This window comes from Hyperoodon ampullatus, assembly GCF_949752795.1.
Source record: "Hyperoodon ampullatus genome assembly, chromosome: 13".
Lineage (NCBI taxonomy): Eukaryota > Metazoa > Chordata > Mammalia > Artiodactyla > Ziphiidae > Hyperoodon > Hyperoodon ampullatus.
The window spans coordinates 7,680,653-7,706,710 of record NC_136926.1 but is presented as its reverse complement, the minus strand read 5'-3'; the positions used below and the strand labels follow the sequence as shown (position 1 = coordinate 7,706,710).

Genomic DNA, 26,058 nt, shown 5'->3' with positions numbered 1-26,058 from the left:
TAAGGGTTCTGTGTCATATAGAACTTGTTAGAGTTTCTTTCCTTAAATTTATAATAGTGATAAAAGATATTAAAACTAAGCAAACAAGTTGGAACTATTTTGCTATAAATAACTTTTCATGAAATGCTTGTTCTTTCGTAGGGCCTAAAACTAAATTTAGTGACAAATCAGCCTTTAGAGACTGAATTCTGTTTTGATTGTGAGGAATTTGCTTCTCTGGATGCTTTCTTCCCACAGGTATTTAATTGTCGCCTGGTGGACCTCAACTTGGCATTGGGGTACTGCACTCTCTTACCACAAAAAGAAGTCTTTGAAAACATATGGAAGCTCATAGATAAAGCATGGCAGAATTACGACAAAATATTGGTACGACCTAAGGAAGCACGCCTTCAGTTCTTGAAATATTGAAGATTTAGGGGAAGAAGTAAAATTGGCTTTGCCACCAGATCTTAAAGATTTAGCAAAAGAAACGTCAAGCTAACACACATGGTTTCTACCAGCTTTTCCTTAACTGACAACACCAGTGAATGTATATGCAGGTCCTAAGCATTGCTCAGCCCAGAGGATTACATTTTTTATTTCTTAAATCTGTATTCAGCCAGAGAACCTCACTGCTTATGCTTACTCTAGTGTACTGGAAACCTTAGACCCATGAGCCAGTTCTTCTTTGTAGGACAAGTTTAACGGATGCAAAACTTGTCTTTGATATTGTTTGTTTCAAAATTTGCCCTTTGTGGGCATTTTACGTGCAGGATAGCTCAAATTTGGCCTTTTCTTATGAAAGAAATCCAGACTAAATTTATGGCGTCACACTAAAAGCCGAATTACCTAAGTATTATATAAATAATGACGGTGTATGAAGCAACATGTAACATTCCAGCTGTTATCATAAAGAAAGACTATGGTTTTTATTGTTGGGTTTCGTATAAAAGGTATTAGAACATTTTCTATTTGCAATTCAATTTTAATTCAATTTTAATTTTTTAGGCAATATCTCTGGTGGGCTCTCAGCTGGCCAGTCTCTATCAGGAAATAGAAATGGAGCTTAAGTTCTGTGAACTATGTACTGATTCCCGGTGGGGTATTCGTCTTGGCAAACTTGGTGTGAGTATTCTTTCAAGTGCCGTGAAGTTTCATCCATTCTGGTAATTACCCTGTTGGAAAATTTAAAACAAAGAACTCATTATCCTTTACTTTTGGAGAGGTTGTATATAAACCGACTTGTAAGTTTTAGTTAGTTATTACACGCATTGGTGCTTTCAAAGAAATAAGGACCTTTTGCCTCATTTTCTTTTTGCTATATTTTTAAAGAAATTAGAAGAGGCTTGACATTTCATCTGCTTAGCCTTCTCATTATAGGAATGTATCTAGTATTAATGAACATTTAAGGTATTCCAGGCCTACGCTTTAGCCTCATACTTTTTTGCTGCTATTTGTTTAAAGATAAGATTAAAATGTATATACATTGGACTAAGCTTCAGCAACTCCTACCAGGGAGAAGTAAGTGGCCCTTATTTTTCACTTTGCAAAAACAAACCAACAAAATCCTGTTTTCTTAACTATGAATGTAAAACATTTTATTTTATTTGCAAATAGTTGACTTATCAGGAATGTAACCATTGTAGAAATGGTATATGTTTCGAAGCCTCGTTCCTATGCAGTAATGGGACTGTTTGTTTCTAACTACCAAACTTTACTGAAGAGCCAGGGGTTAGTGTGACTAAGAGAGATTTTGGACCTCTAGCCAAATACACCTGAAACTTCAGAGTGATGGTCACGTTGGGTAGTATGATAAAAATAAAAGTTGAAGGAGCTATAGAAAAATGTTTCTCTAAAAAAATGGATAGTAAAAGGGCAGGTCACAGCAGTGCCCTTAGTCTGATACATTTCAGTTTAGCAGGGTTTTTGTTTTGCTGTTTTTATTTCTAGATTTCTTTCCAGCCAGTTTTTAGGCAACATTTTCTCACCAAGAAAGACCTTATTAAAGCTCTTGTGGAGAATATAGATATGGATACAAGCCTCATTCTGGAATATTGCAGGTAATTCTTTAAATTTCATTGGTATTTTTGCTGTTAGCTTAACAAACTGGTAATGCTAATGTGAGAACACAGTGATAACAGTGATTATTACATGTGGCCCATGACCTCTGATGTTTTCTTTTGCTCAACCCCAAACTGAGTAAGTCCGAACCAGATTAAATTCTCTTACGATATCACCTTTTTAATTCACTCTTTGGTGTTTCCTCACCTTGCCTCATGATAAGCATCACGTGGGGCACTCGTTTAAAAATACAGATTCCTGGATCCCTCTATATTGGTTTTGACTCGGCAGGTCTGGGCTGAGGCCCAGGAAACTGGTTTTAATAGGAGCTCCAGACGATTCACATGATAAGGGAAGTTTGGGAATATTCTGAGCAAGTAAACTTCTAAATCAGGTCAAGTTAGGGGCAAGTTGATCTTAAAAATTGGTGAAAAGTATGATTTAGGGAGAATTTTTTTTTAATAACTTTAAAAAACTAAGACTAAATGTTATTTATAGATACAGCTTATTGTGATGAGGAGGATCAAATGATTTGTAATTTATATCTCTGTTGTTTTTATCTGATAAATTTAGATATTAAATTTGCTGGCCCATTATTAGTTTCAAAGTGGTTTCCCACACATCATCACGTTTACTTTTTATTGTATATTATAACCAATTTATGTATGAGAAAACAAACCCATATTAGGTGCCCTGCTCAAGGTCAGATAATAAGTACTGCTTCTAAAATACCAAGGGTGCTGTAATCCTTATCCAGTTTGTGACAGATGGGTGGAATCTCAGTTCTTGATAATGAGGCTGCTTAGTGCATTTCCTCACCAGACAGGGATCTAGTTCTTTGTCCTTGTGGATGGTGGGGAGTAATGTCCCTGGCTGTCACCGTCTTGAACCTGCAAGTCAGGGACCATAGGCTGCTCATAGCTCTAACTAGCTGTGACTTACCTGCACTCTGATATAACAAAACTATGCCATTCTTCAGTTTGGAGTGCTACAAATCCAGAATGAGGTACACACACTCCCTCTTCTTTATTAATTTGAACTCCTGGTAGATTTTTGTCTGTTTTATGGCGTGACCCCTTTTCTGAAATTTAAGTAGCTATAATTATGTCAGGCTCATTTCACAGTCGTTGTGCTTACGTGGCATTGCTGATTTTTACTTGTGTGATAGTGACTGTCTTGCCTCAGGCAGTTCCACTGAATAAATTTAGATGACCTTTATAATTTCAGGGAATGACTTTAAAATTATTGTATGTAAAGCTCTTCTTGATATTTCAGTTATTCTGTATAACAGATTAAACTATCCCTTTCTTATTAATAGGGCTTAGAAGGCATTTCAGTTCTCGATTTGTCTATGCTAACCTGATTCTTAATTTTTAAATGTACTACTTTTTCTAATTCAGATGGAACATATTAAAATCAAAGTCCCACATAATTCTACCCATCAGGGATAATCACTGTTAAGACTTTGGCCTATATTGTTCTTTTTTTTTTTTCCTTATGCATTTACTAACATGCATTTTTAAAGGTTTTTGAAAAACAGAATTGTACATTATCTTGTAGCATGTATCCTTCACTTAACAAAATAATGTCTTCTCAGATTAGGACATATAGCTTTTCCTCATATCTGTTGAATCCTATGGTATTCCTTTGAATAAGTTATTTAACCAGCCCCCTATTGATGAGTATTTGTTTCCAATTTTTAAATATTACAAGCGGTTGTTACAGGACATCCTATATGTGTATCTTTGCTACTTTTGTGAAGTGTATGAAAGTGGAATTTCTCTATTAAAGTACATAAATATATATTTTCAACTTTATTACAAATTTCCCTCCAAGACTGTGCCAGTTTATATACCCACCAAGAATATCTGATATTTTTAAAATCAAGAATTAACTTTGAAAACAAGTAGATGGTCTGGTTATGACACTTGACAATGGAAGGGTTAGATTTCAGTGGTGGGAGCTCATACCTAAGTTTTCTGTGAGAAACTGTGTAGAAATGCATGCATTTTGGGACATTCATGTGTAATTGAATACTTATTTCAGCACATTTCAGTTGGACTCGGATGCAGCTCTTCAGCTGTTCATTGAAACACTCCTCCACAACACTAATGCCAGCCAGAGCCAGGGAGACGCAAGCACGGAATCCACAAAGCAGCAGCGTTCCAAACTCCTGACCAAAGCCATCGAAATGGTTCCTTTACTGACAAGCACAAAAGATTTGGTCATCAGTCTTAGTGGAATACTGCATAAGGTAGATGAATGGTGAAATGAATGCATTGGGTCGTTTCAAGCATCCCTCCTACCCTTAATTAATCAGATATCTATAGTAACAAATTGAAAATGTAAGTCCTATTTTTTTTTTTTTTTTTCGGTACGCGGGCCTCTCACTGTTGTGGCCTCTCCTGTTGTGGAGCACAGGCTCCAGATGCGCAGGCTCAGCGGCCATGGCTCATGGGCCCAGCTGCTCCGCGGCATGTGGGATCTTCCCGGACTGGGGCACGAACCTGCATCCCCTGCATCGGCAGGCGGACTCTCAACCACTGCGCCACCAGGGAAGCCTGTCCTATATTTTTTGTAAACTATTAATTTTCAAAAAATTTTAGATTTCTGTATTTTTATTATACTTTAATACAGCACGTTTCCTGTCTTTTTTTCCTCCAAAATAAAAATAGCCCTTTTCCCCCAGATTTTTAAAAATAGCACACATTCTTTGAAAAAGATCAAACTAGAGAGAAAGATATAAATCAAAAAGTGAAATTTCCGGGCTTCCCTGGTGGCGCAGTGGTTGAGAGTCCACCTGCCGACGCAGGGGACATGGGTTTGTGACCCAGTCCGGGAAGATCCCATATGCCGCGGAGCGGCTGGGCCTGTGAGCCATGGCCGCTGAGCCTGCACATCCGGAGCCTGTGCTCCGCAACGGGAGAGGCCACAACAGTGAGAGGCCCGCGTACCACACAAAAAAAAAAGTAATTGTGTGTGGGCAGAAACAGAACAAAGAGAATATTTCCTTTCTTTTTATAAGCATATATAGATGCCACCCAGCTAGTTCTTGTATCTTAGTATATGGTTATAGCTGGAATGAAATCCTTTGAAAAGGTTTTGCTTGGAGGCCCACACTTTTAGTTATGTCATTTCCAAGAAAAGGTCAAATTTCTCCTATTCTAATTTTCCCATCATAAATGGAAGAAAGAATTTTAATTTAAAAACTTATAAAATTATTTGGACTTCCCTGGTGGCGCAGTGGTTAAGAATCTGCCTGCCAATGCTGGAGACACAGGTTCAAGCCCTGGTCTGGGAAGATCCCACATGCTGCAGAGCAACTAAGCCCGTGCACCACAACTACTGAGCCTGTGCTCTAGAGCCCACGAGCCACAACTTCTGAGCCCGCATGCCACAACTACTGAAGCCTGTGTGCCTAGAGCCCATGCTCTGCAACAAGCGAAACCACCACGATGAGAAGCCCCCACACCACAACGAAGAGTAGCCCCTGCTCGCCACAACTAGAGAAAGCCCGCACACAGCAACAAGCACCCAACACAGCCAAAAATAAATAAATAAATAAATAAATTTTAAAATAAAATTTTAATATGTTTATCTTTCTAGGTTTTTAGTACCTTAAGAACATTTCTCTATTGAAGTGACATTGCCTCGTACAAGTTTCTTAAAAAACAGCTTTTGAGACGTTCTAAAGATGTATGTTTATTCTAATAGTTAATTTTAGAGATGAGAAAATGTTAGTTCACTTTTTAAAGAATAATCTAACTTAATATTGTAGTGCACTGAGCTGTTATATTTGTGATCTCTGCTGATGAACATAACTGCATAAAACCATCAACCAGCCTGGCAACGTCTTCTCCAGTTTTGACGTATTTTTGTTTTTATACAGTTGGATCCCTATGACTATGAGATGATTGAAGTCGTCCTGAAAGTCATAGAAAGAGCTGATGAAAAGATAACCAACATTAATATTAATCAGGTATAACAAATATATTATAGATTTTAAAACTATGTTTTTATTTGGACCATTTAAAAAAATTACTGTTATCTAGTGTCTTTCTGGACTGTCCTCTGAGCTCCCTTTAAACTGTAGTTTTTACTCTATTTCCTTTTCTTTAAAAGGGATACAGAAGTAAAAAGAGTTTTTGTGCTCTCCATGTTTTATCTTAATCCAGTTTTTGCTCTACTGAGGCAATTTAAATCTGGCCAAGAGTACAAAGTCACTAAAAGACTGATTTAGAAGAATTAAGGCAAAAATATTTGTCATCTGGCAAAAAAAAAAAAAAAAAAAAAAATCAAAGCATGTAAGACCCAGAGTCAGATTTAGCTTTCTATATTAGTAGGTAGGTCCCGGACTAAATTCTATTTCAGTACTCAGTAACTTCCTAGTGTTTTACAAATATGGTCGTAGGAGCTTACATATATTTTTTAATTAGATTTTGAAAATTAAAAGAAAATGGGTTGATTCAAAAAGTTATATAAGCCCCAGGGACTTCCCTGGCGGTCCAGTGGTTAGGATGTGTCTCTTTCATTGACGAGGGCCTGGGTTCAATCCCTCATCAGGGAATTAAGATTGCCCACATGCAAGTCGTGTGGCACGGCCAAAAAAAAAAAAAGTTGTACAAGCCCCCAAAATATATGATGTAAACTTAAGAGAGAATATAGAGGATTAATTTTAGATCTACTGCCTATGTATTTAAAGTGAAATCAAGTATTTTTGAGGTATATCTAAAACTATTTGAAGAGAGTAGAGAACTTCCAAACTCTGGTTTATAAAACATCCCACGAACAGCAGGGTTCCGCTGGTTTCTCCTAGTATAATTTCTTTAATGATCACAAAAGTTATGGTTTAGAAGAATAGCATAATAGTTTTGAAGGTAAAACTACGAAAGGTTTTGATCATCTTTATGAATATGAGACTGCCCCAGGAATGGAACCCTATGATAGTATAGAATTAGATGATTTTAAAACACTTAATGATTGGTTTAATCTCACAGGAAAATACTTTTTTATTTTAATGTAGGCATTGAGTCTTCTGAAACATTTGAAGTCATACAGAAGAATTTCTCCTCCAGTGGACCTAGAATATCAGTATATGTTGGAGCACGTAATAACTTTGCCATCAGCTGCCCAAACTAGACTGCCTTTTCACCTAATATTCTTCGGCACAGCACAGAGCTTCTGGAAAATTCTCTGTATGTTCATTAACTTCTTATGAATTGTACCGAATAGCCAAAACCCTTTTCTTAGGTAAATCATACTATCTTTGTTTCCTTTCTAGCTACAGAACTCAGTGAAGAATCCTTCCCAACATTGCTCTTAATTTCTAAGTTAATGAAGGTAATGGGTTAAAACTCGTACAAGTCGTATCTTTATTCTGTAATTCATTCAGACCCTGTGCAGAAAGATTTTATGCTGTTTTCATGTAAAGCCTTTAAAGGTGAGCATGTAAGTCAGCCTTAATTTTTCCTTTCTTTGAAGTTCTCTTTGGACACCCTGTACGTGTCTACAGCCAAACACGTTTTTGAAAAAAAACTGAAGCCTAAGCTCCTGCAGTTAACACAAGCTAAATTCTCAACACTGATTAACAAGGAGATAACTAAGATCACTCAAACCATCGAATCCTACTTGTTATCTATCGTTAACCCGGAGTGGGCTGTAGCCATTGCCATCAGTCTAGCCCAGGATGTCCCAGAAGGTATGGATTCTTCCTTTAATTGGGCTTCAAATGGTCGGCTGTGTTGTTTTTGGAACTTGTAGTAAAAAAATGTACTCCTTTCTTATCTTTAAGGAGAAACAGTATGATAGCTTAGAAATGTATGTGCCCCCTCTCCTCACTTGCGGCACTGCTGTACATTAAAGAGGAACCAAGCAAGACGCCATGCTGCTTGCCCAGGGCGCAGAGACATAGGCATTGCTCAGCTTGAATATAGATTAATACTTCCTCATATCCAATCATACATACTTTCAATAATGAATCCTTAGACATTGTTTCATCATCAAAAAAATACGCAAACATAGGCACTTATTGCCATGTTTTTGGTTGTAACAAAAGTTGAAAATAATTTTTTAAAATGCTCATCTGTCAGGAACTGGTTAAAAAAGTAGTGTATTCATAGAATGGAATTCTATGTAGTTGATTTGGAAAGATATCCAAGATATATATTAAGTGAGAACAGCAAACTGTACTACATGTATGATCTTATCCCATTTTAATGTGCTTGAGCACATGTGCGTGCATACACACACACAAACACACACATACACACAGAAAACTTCTGGAGGAATGTAAGGATCTAGGGAATAGGAATAGAAACTGAAGGCCTCTGTGGACTTGTACTTCCTACTTTGTATCCTCTGGCCTGTTTAAATTGTTTTTTACTCTGAGTATGCTTCCTGTCATTGTTTTAAAAAAACTGGCGAATTTGACTGAAATACATTGTCTTGAAAGGACTACGATTTGCTTATAAATCTTTTATCTCTCTAGGTTCCTTCAAGATGTCCAGTTTGAAATTCTGCCTGTATTTAGCTGAGAGGTGGCTTCAGAATATCCCATCTCAGGTGTGTCTGAACTGTAAGATTGAAGGCTCGTTTTGTTTTTTTTTTTAAATGAAAGGGTAGCTGATTTACAATATTATATTAGTTTCAGGTGTACAACATAGTGATTCAAAATTTTTATAGATTATACTTCATTTATAGTTATTATAAAATATTGGCTGTGCTCCATGTGCTGTAAAATATATCCTTGCAGCTTGTTTATTTTATACATAGTAGTTTGTACTTCTTATTCCCCTACCCCTATGTTGTGCCTCTCTCCTTCCCTCTCCCCACTGGTAACCACTAGTTTCTTCTCTGTGAGTCTGTTTTGTTATATACATCCGTTTGTTTTATTTTTTAGATTCCACATGTAAGTGGTAACATAGAGTATTTGTCTTTCTCTGTCTGACTTATTTCACTAAGCATAATACCCTACAGGTCTATCCATGTTGTTGCAAATGGCTAAATTTCATTCTTTCTCATGACTGAGTAATATTCCTTTATATATATGTACATACCATATCTTCTTTTTCCATTCGTCTGTCGATGGACACTTAGGTTGCCTCCATATCTTGGCTACTGTAAGTAGTGCAGCTATGAACATTGGGGTACACGCTCCGCTTTCTTTTTAATTTAAATTGTGCTCTCCTATCATCCCTTCTCATCCTGCCCCGGTGATAGGTGTTTTCAAGGGTTGGATGCCTGAAATGGAAAAAGAAGATGAGGCTTGGTGTAGATACTTAAGGGTGTAACTAAGGCAGAGAGGGACTTGACTGATAAAGCTGGATTCTTAGGCTCACTTGCGATTTAGAAAACAAGAGTTTCTTTTTGCTTGGAATTTTTTAAAAGGATGAAACACATGAAAAAGCTGAAGCTCTGTTGAAGAAGCTTCATATTCAGTACCGGCGATCAGGCACGGAAGCTGTGCTCATAGCCCACAAGCTGAACACTGCAGAGTATTTAAGAATGATCGGAAAACCAGCACATCTCATCGTCAGTCTGTACGAGCATCCCAGCATAAATCAAAGAATTCAGAATTCATCTGGCAAAGATTATCCTGGTGAGGGCAAAACCCTTTTTATCTTTTTTGTCCAAGGAGACCTATCCTTTTGATTCCCAGGTATCTTGCATTGAAAACCTGAGGTTTTCTTTCTTTAATTCTTTACCTTTAATATCTTAGATATTCACACGGCTGCCAAAGAAATAGCTGAAGTCAATGAAATTAATTTGGAGAAAGTCTGGGACATGTTGTTGGAAAAATGGCTGTGCCCGTCTGCCAAACCTGGTGAAGTAAGTGCTTGTTCTGAGAGTGTCTGTTGTTGAGTATGAGCTGATGTCTTCTCAAAGGCTAATTATTTGTCTTGCAATGATACGACTTCTAATTAGGAGCACGGAATGTTAGAAGAAGGAACATTCGAGCTTTTTTTTTTTTTTTTTTGCGGTACGCGGGCCTCTCACTGTTGTGGCCTCTCCCGTTGCGGAGCACAGGCTCCGGACGCTCAGGCCCAGCGGCCATGGCTCACGGGCCCAGGCGCTCTGCGGCACGTGGGATCCTCCCGGACCGGGGCACGAACCCATATCCCCTGCATCGGCAGGCGGACTCTCAACCACTGCGCCACCAGGGAAGCCCCATTCTACCTTTTAATTGATGAATCAAATTAATTTCAGATGAATTTCAGATGAATTCTTGTATAAAAGAAGTGGCCTATTCTTAGGCTCAGATTCATGTATTTTATTTTTTTATTTTGAAATAATTTTAAAGGTACAGAAAAGTTGCAAGAATAGTATAAAGGACATTCCCTGTATATCCTTCGCCCAGATCTATCAGCTTTTAACCTTTTGCCACATCTGCTTCATCACTCTTCCTGTAATATATTTACCCATAACATTTTTCTGAACCATTTGAGAGTGAATTACATGTGTCATGCCCCTTTACCCCTTAAGAATTAAGTTTGTAGTTCAAAGAACAAGGATTTTCTTTTACTTAACCACAGTGTAATTATCAAAATCAGTTAATTTAATATTGATACAATATTGATAAAATACATATATGTATGTATGTATACCTGAATTTATGGTCCATGTTACAATTTAACCAGTTGTGCCAATAATGTTCCTTACAGCAGTTTTCTCCTCTGGGACCAGAATCTAATCCAGGATTATGTGTTGCATTTATTTGTCATGTCTCTAATCTCTTTTCCTCTAGAACAGCTCCATAACTTTTCTGTCTTTCATGACACTGACATTTTTGAACAGTTTAGGCCCGTTATTTTGCCCCTCAGCTTGGGCTTGTCTGTATCCTCATGATAAGATTGGAGTTACGCATTTTGGATAGAGTATTACCTGAGTGATGGTGTGTCTTTCCCAGGGTCTGACATCTGGGGGCACACGATGTCTCTTTGGCCTAATAGGGATGTTAATTTAGCTAACTTGGTTATGCTGTTGTCCATTTCTGTACCACATAATTACTACGTTTCCTTTTATAATTATTAGGGGAGATGTTTTGAGACAGTGAAATATTCTGTTCTTCAGATTCCCCCCTGCACCACACATGTGCCCTGATTTAGACTCTACTGATGATTCTTACCTGAATCTATTTTATCTGTGATGGGACCTGGACATTTTTGAAGGGTGCAGGCCATTTGGTTTATAAAATGTCTCATTCTGGGTTTACTGATGTTTCTCATGATTAGATTCAGGTTATGGATTCTTAGCAGCAATACTCTATAGATGATGTGTTCTCTTCAGATATGAGAACACACAGCATCCGTTTTTGAAATAATATTAACATCTAAATTTATGATGGGATTCGGCAATCCAAATGCAGAATCTTCTGAATTGTTTCTTCTGAGTTTTCAAGCAGAATTTAATGAGGGAGATTCTATAATTCCTCTATCCACCTAGGCAGATATCCTTGAAAAAAAATCCATATTTAAACAAATAGTATAACTAACATGACATTAGATTTTCAACTAGTGGTTTTTATATTACTTGGCATTCACTTTAACTAGTATTTTTTGAGTATTTACCAAGAGCAAGGACTGTGTATCAGTGGAAACAGAGGACTTAGAAGCATATCCAGGCCACGTAGAATCTGTGTTTGACTCAAACCCACATGTTTTAACTTACACATAAATCTGGAGCACTAAACTGAAAGCCCCTTGAGACCAGGAACTGTGTTTATACATATAGCACCTAATGCATTTCTTTGTAAGTCCCCATAAATATATACTGAATTAATGGATAACTCATAAAATTCATGGAGTCCTTTCTTTTAAAAAATTACCCAATGAATGTAAGCTCCAGGAGGACAGGAATATTTGTTTTATTCACTCAGGCAAATGCCTGGTGCATGGTAAGTGCTCAGTACATATTTGTTGACTGAATAAATGTGAGTAAACCCATTTTTTAAAGCAAGAATCTTCTCATAAAGTAATGAATTACACTGTAATTCCCTGACTGTAAATAAAAATTTTTTTATAAATCTTTTTTTTTTTTTCTTTTTTTTTTGGTGTCATCAAACATAGAGGTGCTGGGAGTTGAACCCAGGACCTCATGTATGCTCAGCGTGCACTCTACCACTGAGCTACACCTCCTCCTGTAAATATAATTTTGTATATTGGGTTTTTTCATCTAATAGACTTTCATAAGCTTATACAGTCAACCAACTTTCTTCAATTTTTAACTTTTTTTTTTTTCACTTTTTCAAAGACACCATCGGAATTATTTGAACTTCAGGAAGATGAAGCACTGCGAAGGTATTCTTCCTGTACTTATGTTTGTCTACATCCTGTTGCCTAGTAGGAACCTTACCAATGAATATGTTAGACATTGGACTTTCTTGGTATAACTTGGATCAGAACCTCTGAGAAGAATCAGTTCATTGATATATGGCTGTGAGTGTGTTAAGTATCTCCAGTGGAATAAATAAAAAACAACCAAGATCCAGAGTTTCTGAACCCTCAGTGAGTTCCTACTAGAACACCTTTAGCAGAGAATGTACATCAAGCAAAGGAAAACTCTTCTGTAGCTGGGACGCTGGCCCCAGACCCCTGTGTGTTCTCTCTCCCTGGGGAGCTAGGCTGGTTCAGATATAGGCCACCAGGATTTCTTTTTCCCCTTCTAACCTAAGACTGAGACCTAGAAAGGCACATTGGTGTTACGTACTGTGCTAAGTCTGATTGGTCGTGGCTTTTGCTCTCTTGAGAAGACTATATCTGTGCTCAAATCAGAAAATGTGGTTATCTATTAATGATGCTTGTCATAGGCATGGGAAAGGGAGTGGTAGCATGCATCCGAACTTTTTGCCATTCTGGTCTGGACCAAAGTAGGTCAGCTCACTCATGAAGCCCTACACCCTACATTGGCCCCGGAGATCTGATAGTGAGAGAGGATGTGGAAAGATAAACACCGGAAAAGCGTTTTTCCCGGTTTGGGGAGAACTGGCCTAGGATCCCCTCCATGCTCTTCTTTCCTCTGGGCACCCCTTTGTCCTTGCTTAGTCCTTTAAGGGCAGGGACACCTTTGTCTAAGCAAGAGGTAGCTCCTGGAGCATCTGACTGAACCAGCCACCTGGACAGGCTTAGAGGGAAACAGTTCAGAGAGAGAGAGAGAGAACCCCAAGAAGGAGATCCCAAAGGGATCATGCCAATTTCATAACTTCCTGCCTTTTCCCACTGGCATCTCCCCCCGCCTCCCCTTCCAGTACACCTGATTGCCTTGCCCTTCTCTGGAGGGGGCCAGTCAGCCCTGAGTCCAGAGGTTAAAACGTGCCACTAACAAGGTCCTGTGAACTAAACCTGAAGTTTCCATGTGTCATGTTCAATGTACTTTGCAGCTATGGTTTGTATGGTTTGTATTAATTCCTTGACTAGAAAGAATATACATTTTGGGAGGTTGACTAGCCATTTCATAGATGAGAGAACTGAGGCTTGACATTTATTGTCTTATTATCTTCTTTAGCTGCGAAGGAACTCAAGAAAAGATTAAGCACCCTTTAAAGGAGATAGCCCTTCAGGCCTGTGTTTGGGATGTCTAATGACTTTTTCTGTGGACAGTAAAACAGGTCTCTTGTTTTGCTAATCTCTCACTAAGTTAAAGTCTAAATGTAATTAACCATTTTTTTTCAGAGTCCTGTATCTCCTTCTGTCTCGTCCGGTTGATTATAGTTCAAGAATGCTGTTCATTTTTGCAACATCAGCTACAACGGTAAGCTCTACAAACTTAGTCAAAGCTCATCTTTGCATCTAAGCTTAACATTTTTTTCCTGCGTGTTTACCATTTACAAATGATTAAGATAATGCTCACTTCTGTACTTACTCAAAGTACGTCTTACTCTACAGATGAGGATTGTAGTATCTGCCGAGCTCCGCTTAGTGCTGGCTTCTGAAACATCCTGCTTGGCAAACTGAGTGGTGCAGCTGTTGACAGTTCCCACGGGTTATCCACATTCACTGTTGTAACGCCCTGGTCCAGCTGCATCCCTAATACCAGAGGCCCCAACGAGCCAGCCTGAGAGAAGTCTCCACCCTGGTGTCCAGGCCCTGCCTGAGCTGTCACACCCCCTCCCCACTAAACTCTAGGGATAACTTTCCCTTATCCCTAAAGGCAACTCGATCTCCGGCCTTCAGGGTTTTGCATATAGAAATGTCCTCTGAGGCAGTTGGAGCAGGAAGAAAGGGGAAAAGGCTGAGACGCTGATTGTATGTCCTTGACTGCAAAGGGGGGAGAAATCCCTTCTTGCATATTAGTTTATCTGATAGTCATTCTTTCAAGTAAAAATGGTGTTCCATGAAAAGTGCCTGGTTCAGCTCACAGCTCAGTCATACAAGGGCTTTTCCCTGAAAAAACCCATCGCATCGCGGTGTGCTTTATGAGTACTTCCTGTTTAGTCATGTAGAACATTAATGAATATGTTTTGATTAATTAATAGTAACACGTATTCAGGTGTGAACTCATAGTACTATATTCAGGAGTTGAGGTTTAATAAAATTAATCCTTATTGCTTCAAGAACCTTCTTAAGTGGACGTCTCTTGTTTTCAATACTGCAAATGTGAAGAATGTGGTGGCTGCCACAGCAGTTGGGTGTTCCTACTGTTCACCCACCAGTGCTTTTGCACCATCAGTGCAAATATTAACACAGTGTAAAAGGCAGGTATACCGTTATAGTATTATTACAAAAGTGGTTCTAACTCTTTTCCTTCTCAAAGAGTGTAAGAAACCCTCCAACCCGCATGCAGGGGTCCATGGAACACACTTTAAGAACCACTGACTCCCTAAGGGCAGACATAGACTTTAATCTTTTAGAAACTGATGTGGCTCATGTTACCTAGATGGAAACTCAGTTATCCAGCTACAACACGCGGCACAGCTCTACAAACCTCTTTTGGTCTTACAGACGTTAGGTGTGCACCAGCTCACTTTCGCCCACAGAACACGAGCCCTGCAGTGTCTCCTCTATTTGGCTGACAAGGAAACTGTAGAATCTCTCTTCAAAAAACCCATTGAAGAAGTGAAGTAAGTGGAAGTTTAAAAATCGTATTAATAGAAAACAGATGCTTTGGAAGCATAACTTTTTTTTTTTTTTGCGGTACGCGGGCCTCTCACCGCCGCGGCCTCTCCCGTTGCGGAGCACAGGCTCCAGACTCGCAGGCTCGGCGGCCACGGTCCACGGGCCCAGCCGCTCCGCGGCACGTGGGATCCTCCTGGACCGGGGCACGAACCCGCATCCCCCACACCGGCAGGCAGACTCCCAACCACTGCGCCACCAGGGAAGCCCTGGAAGCATAACTTTTAAGCCCCATAGTTCAGAAGAGCGTGTTAGAGGGGCCATGTCAACGTGGTTCTGTTGACTCGAGTGTCCTTGACGTTCTGGCAAAGGGGAAACAGGCCTTTAAGAACATCTTGTTTCCCTCGAGTCTTTGAGACATTTAGAAACTGAGTGTTTTCTTCATCTTGCTCAGATTGATTTCTTTTTATATATATATAAATTTATTTTATTTATTTATTTTTGGCTGCGTTGGGTCTTTATTGCTGTGCACGGGCTTTCTCTAGTTGCGGCGAGCAGGGGCTACTCTTCGTTGCAGTGTGCAGGCTTCTCATTGCAGTGGCTTCTCTTATTGTGGAGCACGGGGTCTAGGTGCATGGGCTTCAGTAGTTGTGGCTCACAGGCTCAGTAGTTGTGGCGCACAGGCTTAGTTGCTCCGTGGCATGTGGAATCTTCCCGCACCAGGGCTCAAACCTGTGTGCCCTGGATTGCCAGGCGGATTCTTAACCACTGCGCCACCAGGGAAGCCCCTCAAATTGATTTCTTTCTAATATTTCATGACTATATTTAGAAGCCTAAAATAGACATTTATCAACAAACTGTCCGATATTTCCAAGGGTTGGCTTTTATTTTAAATGTAAATATGGTCAGTGAGGATGATTCCCATACATGCCTCTGTTTTCCAGATCTTATTTGAAATGTATAACTTTTCTGGCATCATTTGAGGCTCTGAATATCCCCATCACGTATGAATTATTTTGCAACAGTCCTAAAGAAGGAATGATTAAAGGTCTATGGAAAAACCACAGCCACGAATCCATGGTATGTAGACTGAGTCATCCGGCAGTGGGGCCTCCGTCTTCTCAGATGCTCTTGTGTTCACTCAGCTGCCTGCCACCACTCAGAGTTCTGAAAGCCAGAACCAGAGAAACTTGGTTCCTGAACAGGTCTACTGCTCTGAGGGCTTCCTGACTTTCCTATCCTGGCAAGTGACAAGGCAACTTGGAAGACCCCTTACCTCTCTCCCTGAAAGCCTAAGGCCTGAAGCCATCCCTACCTACACTTTTATAATCCCTCCCCAAGTCCTGCCTGTCCTCATCTAGACAGACTTCCCTGTGTAGGGAGTATTGCTTCTCTTCCTTCTAGTTGCTGGTGGGAATGTAGTCTCTGAGGAAGTTGGAGCCCAGGGCGGGAAGGGTATGAGGCCAACAGGCAAACTGTTCTAGGACAGAAGAAACAAAGGTGGGGAGGAAGGAGAGTCTGAGATGCTGTGAGTCCATAACGGCAAGAAAGAAAAAGAATAATTTTTTTTTCTTTCCCTAGAGAGATGAGGGCCTTCACTGAAATTAGGCAACAGACACACTTTGACTATAAGCATGTTTTGTCTTTAGCTGTCCTACCTTTTCCAAAGCTGGTTTGATTTACTGGTGTCTTGAAACAGTATGATTTTTTTTTTTGTCTGCTTCAGGCCGTAAGGTTGGTGACTGAGCTTTGTTTAGAATACAAAATCTATGACCTGCAGCTTTGGAATGGACTCTTGCAAAAGCTTCTTGGCTTCAAAATGGTAAGTAAGACTCAGTGCCCTAGACTGCAGTATATTTTAAAGATTTTGCACAGCATCTCCTAAACATTTTGCACTGATACTTGTTATTGAACAGATGGATGCTGAAAACATTCACTCTCACTGGCTTCATGCCCAACTTAAAGAACTTGGCGTTAGGCCAGAGAAAGTGCAAACTCAAAACTGACATAAATTTCATTGGAAACAAATGGAAGTTTCCCTGGCCTCTTTTGATGTTTGTGAATTTGTAAGTGACCTTCTCTGGTGGTCCTCATGGAAGATAAACTTTACTGATATTCTTGTGAAAGTTTAATTTTCACATTGGAATTTTCTGTTTGGGTGGTCTTCAGAACTTTTGTGTTTTATTTTTTCAGATTTCTTATCTAAGGAAGGTTTTAACAGCCATTTCTAGCATCTATTCTTTATGGCAGGTATGTAGTTTTCTAAAGTGAATTTTACAGAATTTAATCTTTATACTCACCGGCTAGTGTTGGATACACTGGATTAAGTAGTCAGCTCCTCAGTGAAGCTGCAGGATGCTGTTCCATTGAAGTGGTGCCTGGACCCAGAATACTCAGCTTGGACATTGTCTCATCCAAGACATCACTTATCCCAGTTCTTCAGGCCTCAGGAATCACATCTTCATTTATGCCTTCAAAACACTTTGGCTCAGCTGTAACATTGGTCACGGTATAATTTATTTAAATCACACATTCGACTGCCCCTCTTGGACTTTGAGGACCTTTAAAGTCAAAGACCATGTCTTATTCATCTTTTCTAAATTTCATGTGTTGGTCACACACATAATATATATATAATAGAAATATATAATTTATTCTTAGTTTAATAAATTAGAACATATGCTGAGTAAAACATGAAAATTTTTCTTTACCATTTTCCTTCATAGTTATCTCCCCAGAAGTGACTACTGTTGACAATTTCTTATGTTTTCTTCTAGAGCTTTCCTATTATATATAAGCAGGGGTGTGGGCGCATATATGTGTGGGTGTGGGTGTTGTGTGTGTGTGTATTCATTTTGGTACATATAAATGCAGTCACATTCTAGACAAAGTGTTTTTTTCCACATAACAATTGTATCTTGGAGATTGTTTCACATCAGCACTTATAGATTTTTTTTTTTTGATATACAATTCACACATAAAATTTACCCTTTTAAAGTGTACAGTTAGGTGGCTTTTAGTATATTCACAAAGTGTGTTACCAACACCACTATCTAATTCTAGAACATTTTCTTCACCCTGAAAATATACCCCATATCCATCACGGATCATTCATTCCTTCTTCCCCCCTCCCTCCAGCCCCTGGTAACCACTAGTCTACTTTCTGTCTCTATGGATTTATCTGTTCTGGGCATTTCATATCAATGGAGTCATACAATATGTGGCCTTTGTGCTTTTTCACTTACCATAATGTTTTCAAGGTTCAGCTACATTATCACATGTATCAGTGTATCATACCTTTTTTTTTTAAATATATTTATTTATTTTTGGCTGTATTGGGTCTTCGTTGCTTCGCACAGGCTTTCTCTAGTTGCAGCGAGTGGGGGCTACTCTTTGTTGTGGTGTGTGGGCTTCTCATTGCAGTGGCTTCTCTTGCTGCGGAGTACGGGCTCTAGGCACGCAAGCTTCAGTAGTTGTGGCACACTGGCTCAGTAGTTGTGGTGCGTGGGCTCTAGAGCACAGGCTCAGTAATTGTGGCACACAGGCTTAGGTGCTCCGCAGCATGTGGGATCTTCCCGGACCAGGGCTCGAACCCATGTCCCCTGAATTGGCAGGCGCATTCTCAACCACTGAGCCACCAAGGAAGTCCCATATCTTTCCTTTTTATTGCTGAATAATGTTTCATCATATGGATAGACCACATTTTATTTATCCATTCATCAGTTGATGGCTATTTGGGTTGGTTCCACTTTTTGGTTATTATGAATAATGCTGCTCTGTGAACATTTGTGTATAAGTGAACATATGTTTTTGTTTCTCTTGAGTGTGTACCTAGGAGTGGAATTATTGGGTCTAACAATAACTATGTTTAATCTTTTAAGGTATTTCATTATTTTTAACTCTTAATTGTTCTCCAAAATGTGGAATAAAATGTATCATAAGTTATTTAACTACTCCTCCTATTGATGGAAATTTATGTGGTGGCTTATTCCTTTTTTGAAATTCTTTCTCTCCTTCCGCCTTTCCTATGGTCCTAGCACAATGTCTGGCACATATATAGACTTAGTATAAATTTTGTTTTCTGAATTGAGTTCTGACACTTTTTCCCCAAATGCAACAATAATGAATCGTGGAAAGATACATGGACCCCAATGTTCATAGCAACACTATATATTTACAGTAGCAAAGATACAGAAGCAATCTAAATGCCCATCAACAGATGAGTGGATAAAGAAGCTGTGGTGTAGATAGATAGATACAATGTAATACTACCCAGCCATAAAAAAAAAAAAAAGAATACAGGGCTTCCCTGATGGTGCAGTGGTTGAGAGTCCACCTGCCAATGCAGGGGACACGGGTTCGTGCCCCGGTCCGGGAAGATCCCACATGCTGCAGAGTGGCTGGGCCCGTGAGCCATGGCTGCTGAGCCTGCGCGTCTGGAGCCTGTGCTCCGCAACGGGACAGGCCACAACAGTGAGAGGCCCGCGTACTGCAAAAAAAAAGAAACAATTTTGCCATTTGCAGTAACATGCTTAATGAAGTAAGTCAGATAGAGAAAGACAAATACTGTAAGATATCACTTATATGCGGAATCTAAACAAATAATACAAATGAGTGTGTATGTAAAACAGAAACAGACTCACAGAGAAAACAAACAAGTGGTTACCAGAGGGAAGAGGGAAGCGGGGAGTGGCAAATTAGGGATATGGGATGAAGAGATACAAACTACTACATATGAAACAGATAAGCAACAAGAATATAGTATATAGCACAAGGAATTATAGCCATTATCTTATAATAACTTTCAGTGGAGTATAATCTGTAAAAATACTGAATCACTATGCATATAATATTGTAAATCAACTATACTTCAATTTTTTCAAATATAAATAAATAAGGGTATTTTGCAGAGCAAAATTAATAATAATGAATCAGCCAGGATTATATGTTAATATCCTGAAATATACACTTATGAAGAAAATTCTCCTAGAATCTTAATGATCTAGAACTGGGAGATATCAACTTACAATTTTGGTCTTAACATCAAGAATATAAGCTCTAAGTGTATATAGTTCTGTGACTGCAAAATAGAGGTTCGTAAGATCCCAGACATGAATTCTTTAATAAACTTGTTTCCGCAGGTTCCCTACTTCAGCAGAGCCTGGCAGCGCGTGGTTCAGATACCGCTACTTTCAGGTATCTTTCTCTCCCCTCTCCCCGACACACTGACAGTAGCATTTTATAGTTTTGTGTATAGACACATTATTGTTGCTTTTTATTTTCAGCCTCTTGTCCTTTAAGCCCCAGTCAGCTTTCGGATTGTTGTGAGAGTCTCATCGCTGTCCTAGAGTAAGTAAAATACTTGTTTTCCTACCCCTCAAAATCAGTGTTGCTGCTTATAAAATTCCTTTCTAATAAACGTTCCTATGAGTAATTCCTTTTTGGGGGGAAGCTAAGCATACCACTTGATTTGAAAATAAAATATCTCTATTATTTTTACAATGTCTACTTTCCACATGCAGTGCAACTAGTGAACTTACATTCAACCTGCATTCCCTAAACTTTGTACCCAGTTTTAATGTGAGCAGAGAGCACCTTTTGTGACTACCGTAAATCATATGGTGTTGTCTCATGGATTTTGAGTCTTCTAAGTGTTCGTCTTTAGCCGTGTACAGACTTTCAGACACAATTATAGCTGCAGTCAGGAGTCTGTGTTCCTGTAGATCAAGTCTTTTATTCCATGAAGGATGTCATAAAAGGCTCAAGCTACTCATTACTAGGCATACGTTATGCACCAGCATTTTAATGTTTAAAATTACTGTAACCACTGTGGAAAACTAGGAAGGCCATTATAATCTAGTGAATATGACAGGTTATTAACTAATTAACGTGCTGTCTTGAAGATGTCCAGTTTCAGATGATCTTGACCTGATCAGAGTGGCCAGGCAGTATGTCCAGTTAGAGCTTCCGGCTTTTGCATTAGCCTGTCTAATGCTCATGCCCCACTCGGAAAAAAGGCACCAGGAAATAAAGGTATCTTGCAAATTGTTCCTCTGGGGCTGCCAAGGGTGTGGAAGGTCTCATGCTGCATGTCCCCTGCAAAAGGTTCCACTTTCTTTTCACCAAACCTGTAAAGCGTGAGTGGGGTGGAAGGTTTGTGTGGGCGTCTGCTGGGAAGCAAGACTGAGAGACAGATGAAGGTTGGTCTGGGGGATGCCCGAAGAGGAGTTTGCACCTTATTCCTTATCAGTGGGGAACAGTGAATTTTCCTGCCAGAATAAAGTGAAATGATCAGACAGTATTTTGGAAGGAATAATCCACGTGGGCCTGATCAGAGGAGAGAGAGGGCAGGAAGTGAAGCTCCTGGGAGTCATTGCATTTGAATAGGGATTATCCAACAACCCTGTGGCTAGGCAGGGGAAGCCTGAGGGGATAAGTACCCAAAATAGGGTGGTGGTGAGGAAAACGACGAGCCAGGTGGGAAAGATGCAGCTTTACTTGGTGATTAGATGTGGGAGATAAAAGAGAGAAGAGTCAGGTTGTGTGTGGGTGTCTAACAAAGGCACCACGAGCATTCTGAGGATAGAACTTTTAAAAATATAACTCCCATCCCCTTTATACTATAGAATAAATAGAACAAAGCATTTGGAAATGTTTTACAATTATTTCCCCACGGGTAGAGAAGCCAGTACATAGAGATCTATATAAATAAGCACACATAATTTTTATTTCTCACTTGCTCTATTCGTTGCATTTTTTCAGAGCCATCTGTGCCTGTCTTTGACTTTGTTCCTTTTTGACTTCTTAAACTCATCCATTGATGCTTTTCAGAGTGTTAGTATTTAAATAGATTCCTTTGGGCACTTAGAATGACAAAACGCTTATCAAGCACCTCTTTGCCGTTGGAATAGTTATTTGTAAAATGCTTTTTTTCCTTATTTCAATAATTTTGTTGTTGATAGAGGTGGGTTTTTTCCTATAGTAGATATGCTTTATGATATTTCAAATTTAAAAATGAAAACCTTCCAGGTTTGACAGAAATTAGTAGTAATTATACTTTTCCATTAATTATGTTTTGATTTTTTTCTCTAGAATTTTTTGCGCTCCTGTGACCCTCAGATCATTTTACAGCAGTTAGAGGAACATATGAATACTGGCCAGCTGGCAGGGTTTTCACATCAAGTAAGAGGCAATTTCCTCTCCCTTTTGTTATGAAAAACTTGATAGTAGAAGGTAATAAATTTTCCCCAAACCAAGATTAAGCTGAAAACTTACCATCTCGATCTGTTTGTTAATATATATAATTATTTTGCTTTCATTAAAGCCTCATTAAATTTTTAAAAGGCAGGGACCCTGGCTGTCTTGTTTATTTAGTGCTCCACTCAGTGGAAAATCTGTAGCCTTCAATACTTGTCATTGTGGACGGTTTTCCTTGCAAAAAGTCCCAAAGTGCTTAACAACAACTTTTTATTTATTCACTGTATACTGAAATGGACCAAAGCAGTCCCCCTGCCCACCCCCTCAAAGAGGAGGCTTAGTCACGATGCGATGATAATTTAACTTCTAATTGTCAGCAATGTTTTGGTATTGAATAGGATGACATGGCATCTAACACATTTTGCGTGTGATGATACCTGTCATTCTACAGGTTAGAAGTCTGGTCCTGAATAATATCATAGATAAGAAGGAGTTTGGGATTTTGGCAAAGACAAAATACTTCCCAGTGTTGAAATCACACATGATGAATACCAACAACGTCACTGAACTAGTAAACTATTTGGCAAATGAGTTAAGGTAAGTTAATAAAATTTTTTAAAAAACAAATTAATGTAGAATTTCCTTAAAATTTATCTTTATTTTGGAGGAAAATGTCAAATAATCGTAAAGCTATTTGATTGTAATTAAAGGCTCCAAATAATTAAGCTGTAGCATCACTATGTTACACATACCTTGCTACTAACACATACTAAGAGGTTTGTTGTCTTGTAATTCAATCTCTTAGAACATGAACTTGGAATCAGACAATTAATCAAGCTGCCTGACCTCCCAAAATAGTCCTGCTCTAAAACCCTCATTACAACTTTACTCCTTAGACACTTGACCAAAGAATCAATAGCTATATGTAACATAATTTTTGCTGAGCTTGGTTATCTAATTTTCCAGCATCCACAAGTTTAGAAACAGTATGCTTCTTGGGATAGGGTTCAGAGGGGATTTGGAAAGTAAAAAGAAGGGAGAAATGGGCCGGCACAGAAGAAAGGGAAAGCTTAGTCAGGACTGAAATGTTTCTGGGTCCATCCCTACATTTGGTCTAACTGTGCTGATCCCTGGAGGTGTCACTTTCTCAGTGCCGTGCCATGGATTTCTTTCTGCTTGTTTACCACTTGTGATCCAACCATAATTACAGGTTGTTATTTATGAACAAGTAGTATTTTTTGAGGTAAAGTTGATATATATAATCAACTGCACATACTTCAAGTATGTCACTTGATAAATTTTGATATGTGTCTACACCTGTGAAGCCATCACCACAGTGGACAGGGCAAACGTATTTATCACTCCCACATTTTCCTCACACCCCTCTTCTTCTTTCTGATTCCATAGTTTAGATGAAGCTTCAATCTTTATAACTGAATATTACAAGCATTGTGGGAAACCTGTGCCACCAGAAGCCACTCCCTGTGAAACTCTGAAGGTAAATCTGGCCCAGAGTTACTGGGTTCTAACCTGACACAATTTTTATTTCTAGGGTCTTAAGATTGAGCCAACCTGTTCTGGAGATAAATGTATTTTTATGCGTGACTGCGTGTATTTTTATATTTCACTTTTTGTATGAGAGAGTCCCAGACCAGGAATCAAGAGGCCTAGGTTCCACTCTTGGGTTTATTTATTTAATTTTTGGCCACACCGTGCGGCTTGAGGGATCTTAGTTCCCCAACCAGGGATTGAACCCTGGCCCACAGCAGTGAAAGGGCAGAGTCCTATCCACTGGACCGCCAGGGAACTCCCCGACAAACTAAATTTTAAAGGGCATTGATTAATGTTGTGCTGGAGTATCCATTGCTTTTATTACTTCTTTAATTAGCTAAGACATATACCTTCACTATAGAAAAACAAAAGGAAATCTGGAAGAGCGGAACTTCCCTGGTGGCCCAGCGGTTGAGAATCCGCCTTCCAATGCAGGGGATGCCAGTTGGATCCCTGGTTGGGGAACTAAGATCCCACATGCCACGGGGCAACTAAGGCCACACCACAGCTATGGAGCCTGTGCACTCTGCAGCTCGCGTGCCACAACTACAGAGAAGCCTGTGCGCCATGACGAAAGATCCTGAATGCCACAACTAAGGCCCAATGCAGCCAAATAAATAAATAGATAGATAGATAATTAAAAAAAAAAAAATCTGGAAGAGCAAAAATAATAACAAGAAAACTGATAACTTGAAATCTCAGAAACCAGAGATAAGATCATTGTTAACAATTTGGTGTACGTTCTTCCAAATGTTTTTGTGTATAAAATATGCACGTAAATCACTTTTATTCCTGTTCTGAACTTAAATATAAGGTAAAAATTTTAATTTTGATCATGTTTTGGTAGTTTTAGTGGACATAATTAAGTTATTAGTGGTTTTTTTTCTTCCCTTGGTCCAGATCAGTCACATTAAAATAAGCCTGCATTTTGTTAACATCCATTTATAACTTCCCTTCTCCACTTCCAGTCTGTTGTGCTCAATGGCATAAGATTACTTCTTTCAAAAAGGGAGAATATTGATTCAGGAGACAGATTTGTGGCCCTTAAAATGTATCTGTTTTTCTCCAATCATATCTGTCTAAAATGCAAAATAATCTCACACGTAGATTTTTAGCAATATAGTTAAGGGCTTAAGTTCTATAGTTTATCAAACCATTTTCTATTTAAAAAACTAAGTGACACTCATAAAAATGCTTCTGTGTTTCTTCCCATTTAGGTGTTTTTTAATGGATCATAGTAGATCATCAAAACTTTTTTCAAGAAGAATGAGAGGAAGTTTGGAATCTGTTATCAGCTGACCCTATTTATACAGTTTTTAAATTGTGCAATCTGTGTACAGTAGCTATTGTCAGATGTTCCTCGAGAAGTAATAACTAAGATGCTTAATAATAGCATAACTGCCTCATAAAGAATTCATGTCACAAATTAATAAATGTTTTCTTTGCCAGTTACGTGTATAACTTGTAAAGACTATTAGTTTTTTGCACTCTGTATGAAGGAAAGTTTTTTGCTCCCCCCATAAGAAAAGCAACTACTTATATCCTGTTTCTTCCATCTATATAAATAAGAATATCAGTCTTTTTAACATCATTCTAGTAAATATGTATATAATCTTTGCTGCAGAGCGTATCCGTCAGTGGCCAGCCAGAAATACAGAAACCACTCTAGCTAGTTGAAGCAGAGAAGGACTCAGTGTCAGGCATTGGTTTCAAAGCTGTCAAGAGGACTGAAAGGCAAAAGGGAGATGAAGAGGGGGCACTGGAGAAACTGAAGGGAAGGGGCTGTTCGCCTAACATCAGAAGCTGCTTTGAGACTTCCCTGGTGGTCCAGTGGTAAAGAATCCACCTTCCAATGCAGGGGACGCAGGTTCGATCCCTGGTCAGGGAACTAAGATCCCACATGCTGCAGGGCAACTAAGGCTGCATGCTGCAACTACTGAGCTTGCATGCCTCAACTAGAGAGCCTGAGTGCCACAACTACAGAGCCCATGTGCTCTGGAGCCCGCTGTACCACAACTACAGAGCCCACGTGCCCTGGAGCCTGTGTGCCAAAACTAGAGAAGAGAAAACCTGCCCGTCACAATTAGAAGCCCGCGAGCTGCAGCAAAGAGCCAGTGCACCTCAACAAAAAGATCCTGCACACCTCAACGAAGATCCTGTGTGCCGCAACTAAGACCCAACGCGGCCAAAAATAAAAATTAAATTAAATAAACAGTTAATTAAT

General features: G+C 39.2%; 1 protein-coding gene across 2 annotated transcripts in view; it reads left to right on the top strand.

The window, feature by feature from the left end:
- KNTC1 (kinetochore associated 1) overlaps nt 1-25,503 on the top strand; it is a gene marked incomplete at both ends in the record, with an annotated part of 69,997 nt that extends 44,494 nt beyond the window's left edge. Inside the window, 24 exons of one of the 2 annotated variants that reach the window (XM_079717171.1) lie at nt 238-366; nt 988-1,104; nt 1,930-2,039; nt 4,087-4,294; nt 5,930-6,019; nt 7,064-7,235; nt 7,322-7,380; nt 7,522-7,738; nt 8,528-8,601; nt 9,427-9,637; nt 9,758-9,867; nt 12,289-12,335; nt 13,707-13,785; nt 14,976-15,094; nt 16,031-16,166; nt 16,813-16,908; nt 17,280-17,336; nt 20,228-20,282; nt 20,372-20,435; nt 20,990-21,119; nt 22,179-22,268; nt 22,735-22,880; nt 23,691-23,781; nt 25,459-25,503. In XM_079717171.1, coding sequence (XP_079573297.1) covers nt 238-366; nt 988-1,104; nt 1,930-2,039; nt 4,087-4,294; nt 5,930-6,019; nt 7,064-7,235; nt 7,322-7,380; nt 7,522-7,738; nt 8,528-8,601; nt 9,427-9,637; nt 9,758-9,867; nt 12,289-12,335; nt 13,707-13,785; nt 14,976-15,094; nt 16,031-16,166; nt 16,813-16,908; nt 17,280-17,336; nt 20,228-20,282; nt 20,372-20,435; nt 20,990-21,119; nt 22,179-22,268; nt 22,735-22,880; nt 23,691-23,781; nt 25,459-25,503 — 2,652 coding nt within the window. Of the gene's footprint in view, nt 1-237; nt 367-987; nt 1,105-1,929; nt 2,040-4,086; nt 4,295-5,929; nt 6,020-7,063; nt 7,236-7,321; nt 7,381-7,521; nt 7,739-8,527; nt 8,602-9,426; nt 9,638-9,757; nt 9,868-12,288; nt 12,336-13,706; nt 13,786-14,975; nt 15,095-16,030; nt 16,167-16,812; nt 16,909-17,279; nt 17,337-20,227; nt 20,283-20,371; nt 20,436-20,989; nt 21,120-22,178; nt 22,269-22,734; nt 22,881-23,690; nt 23,782-25,051; nt 25,226-25,458 lie in introns of those variants that run through there. The other variant, XM_079717172.1, reaches the window with a different exon arrangement.
- Between the last annotated feature and the right edge of the window lie 555 nt (nt 25,504-26,058).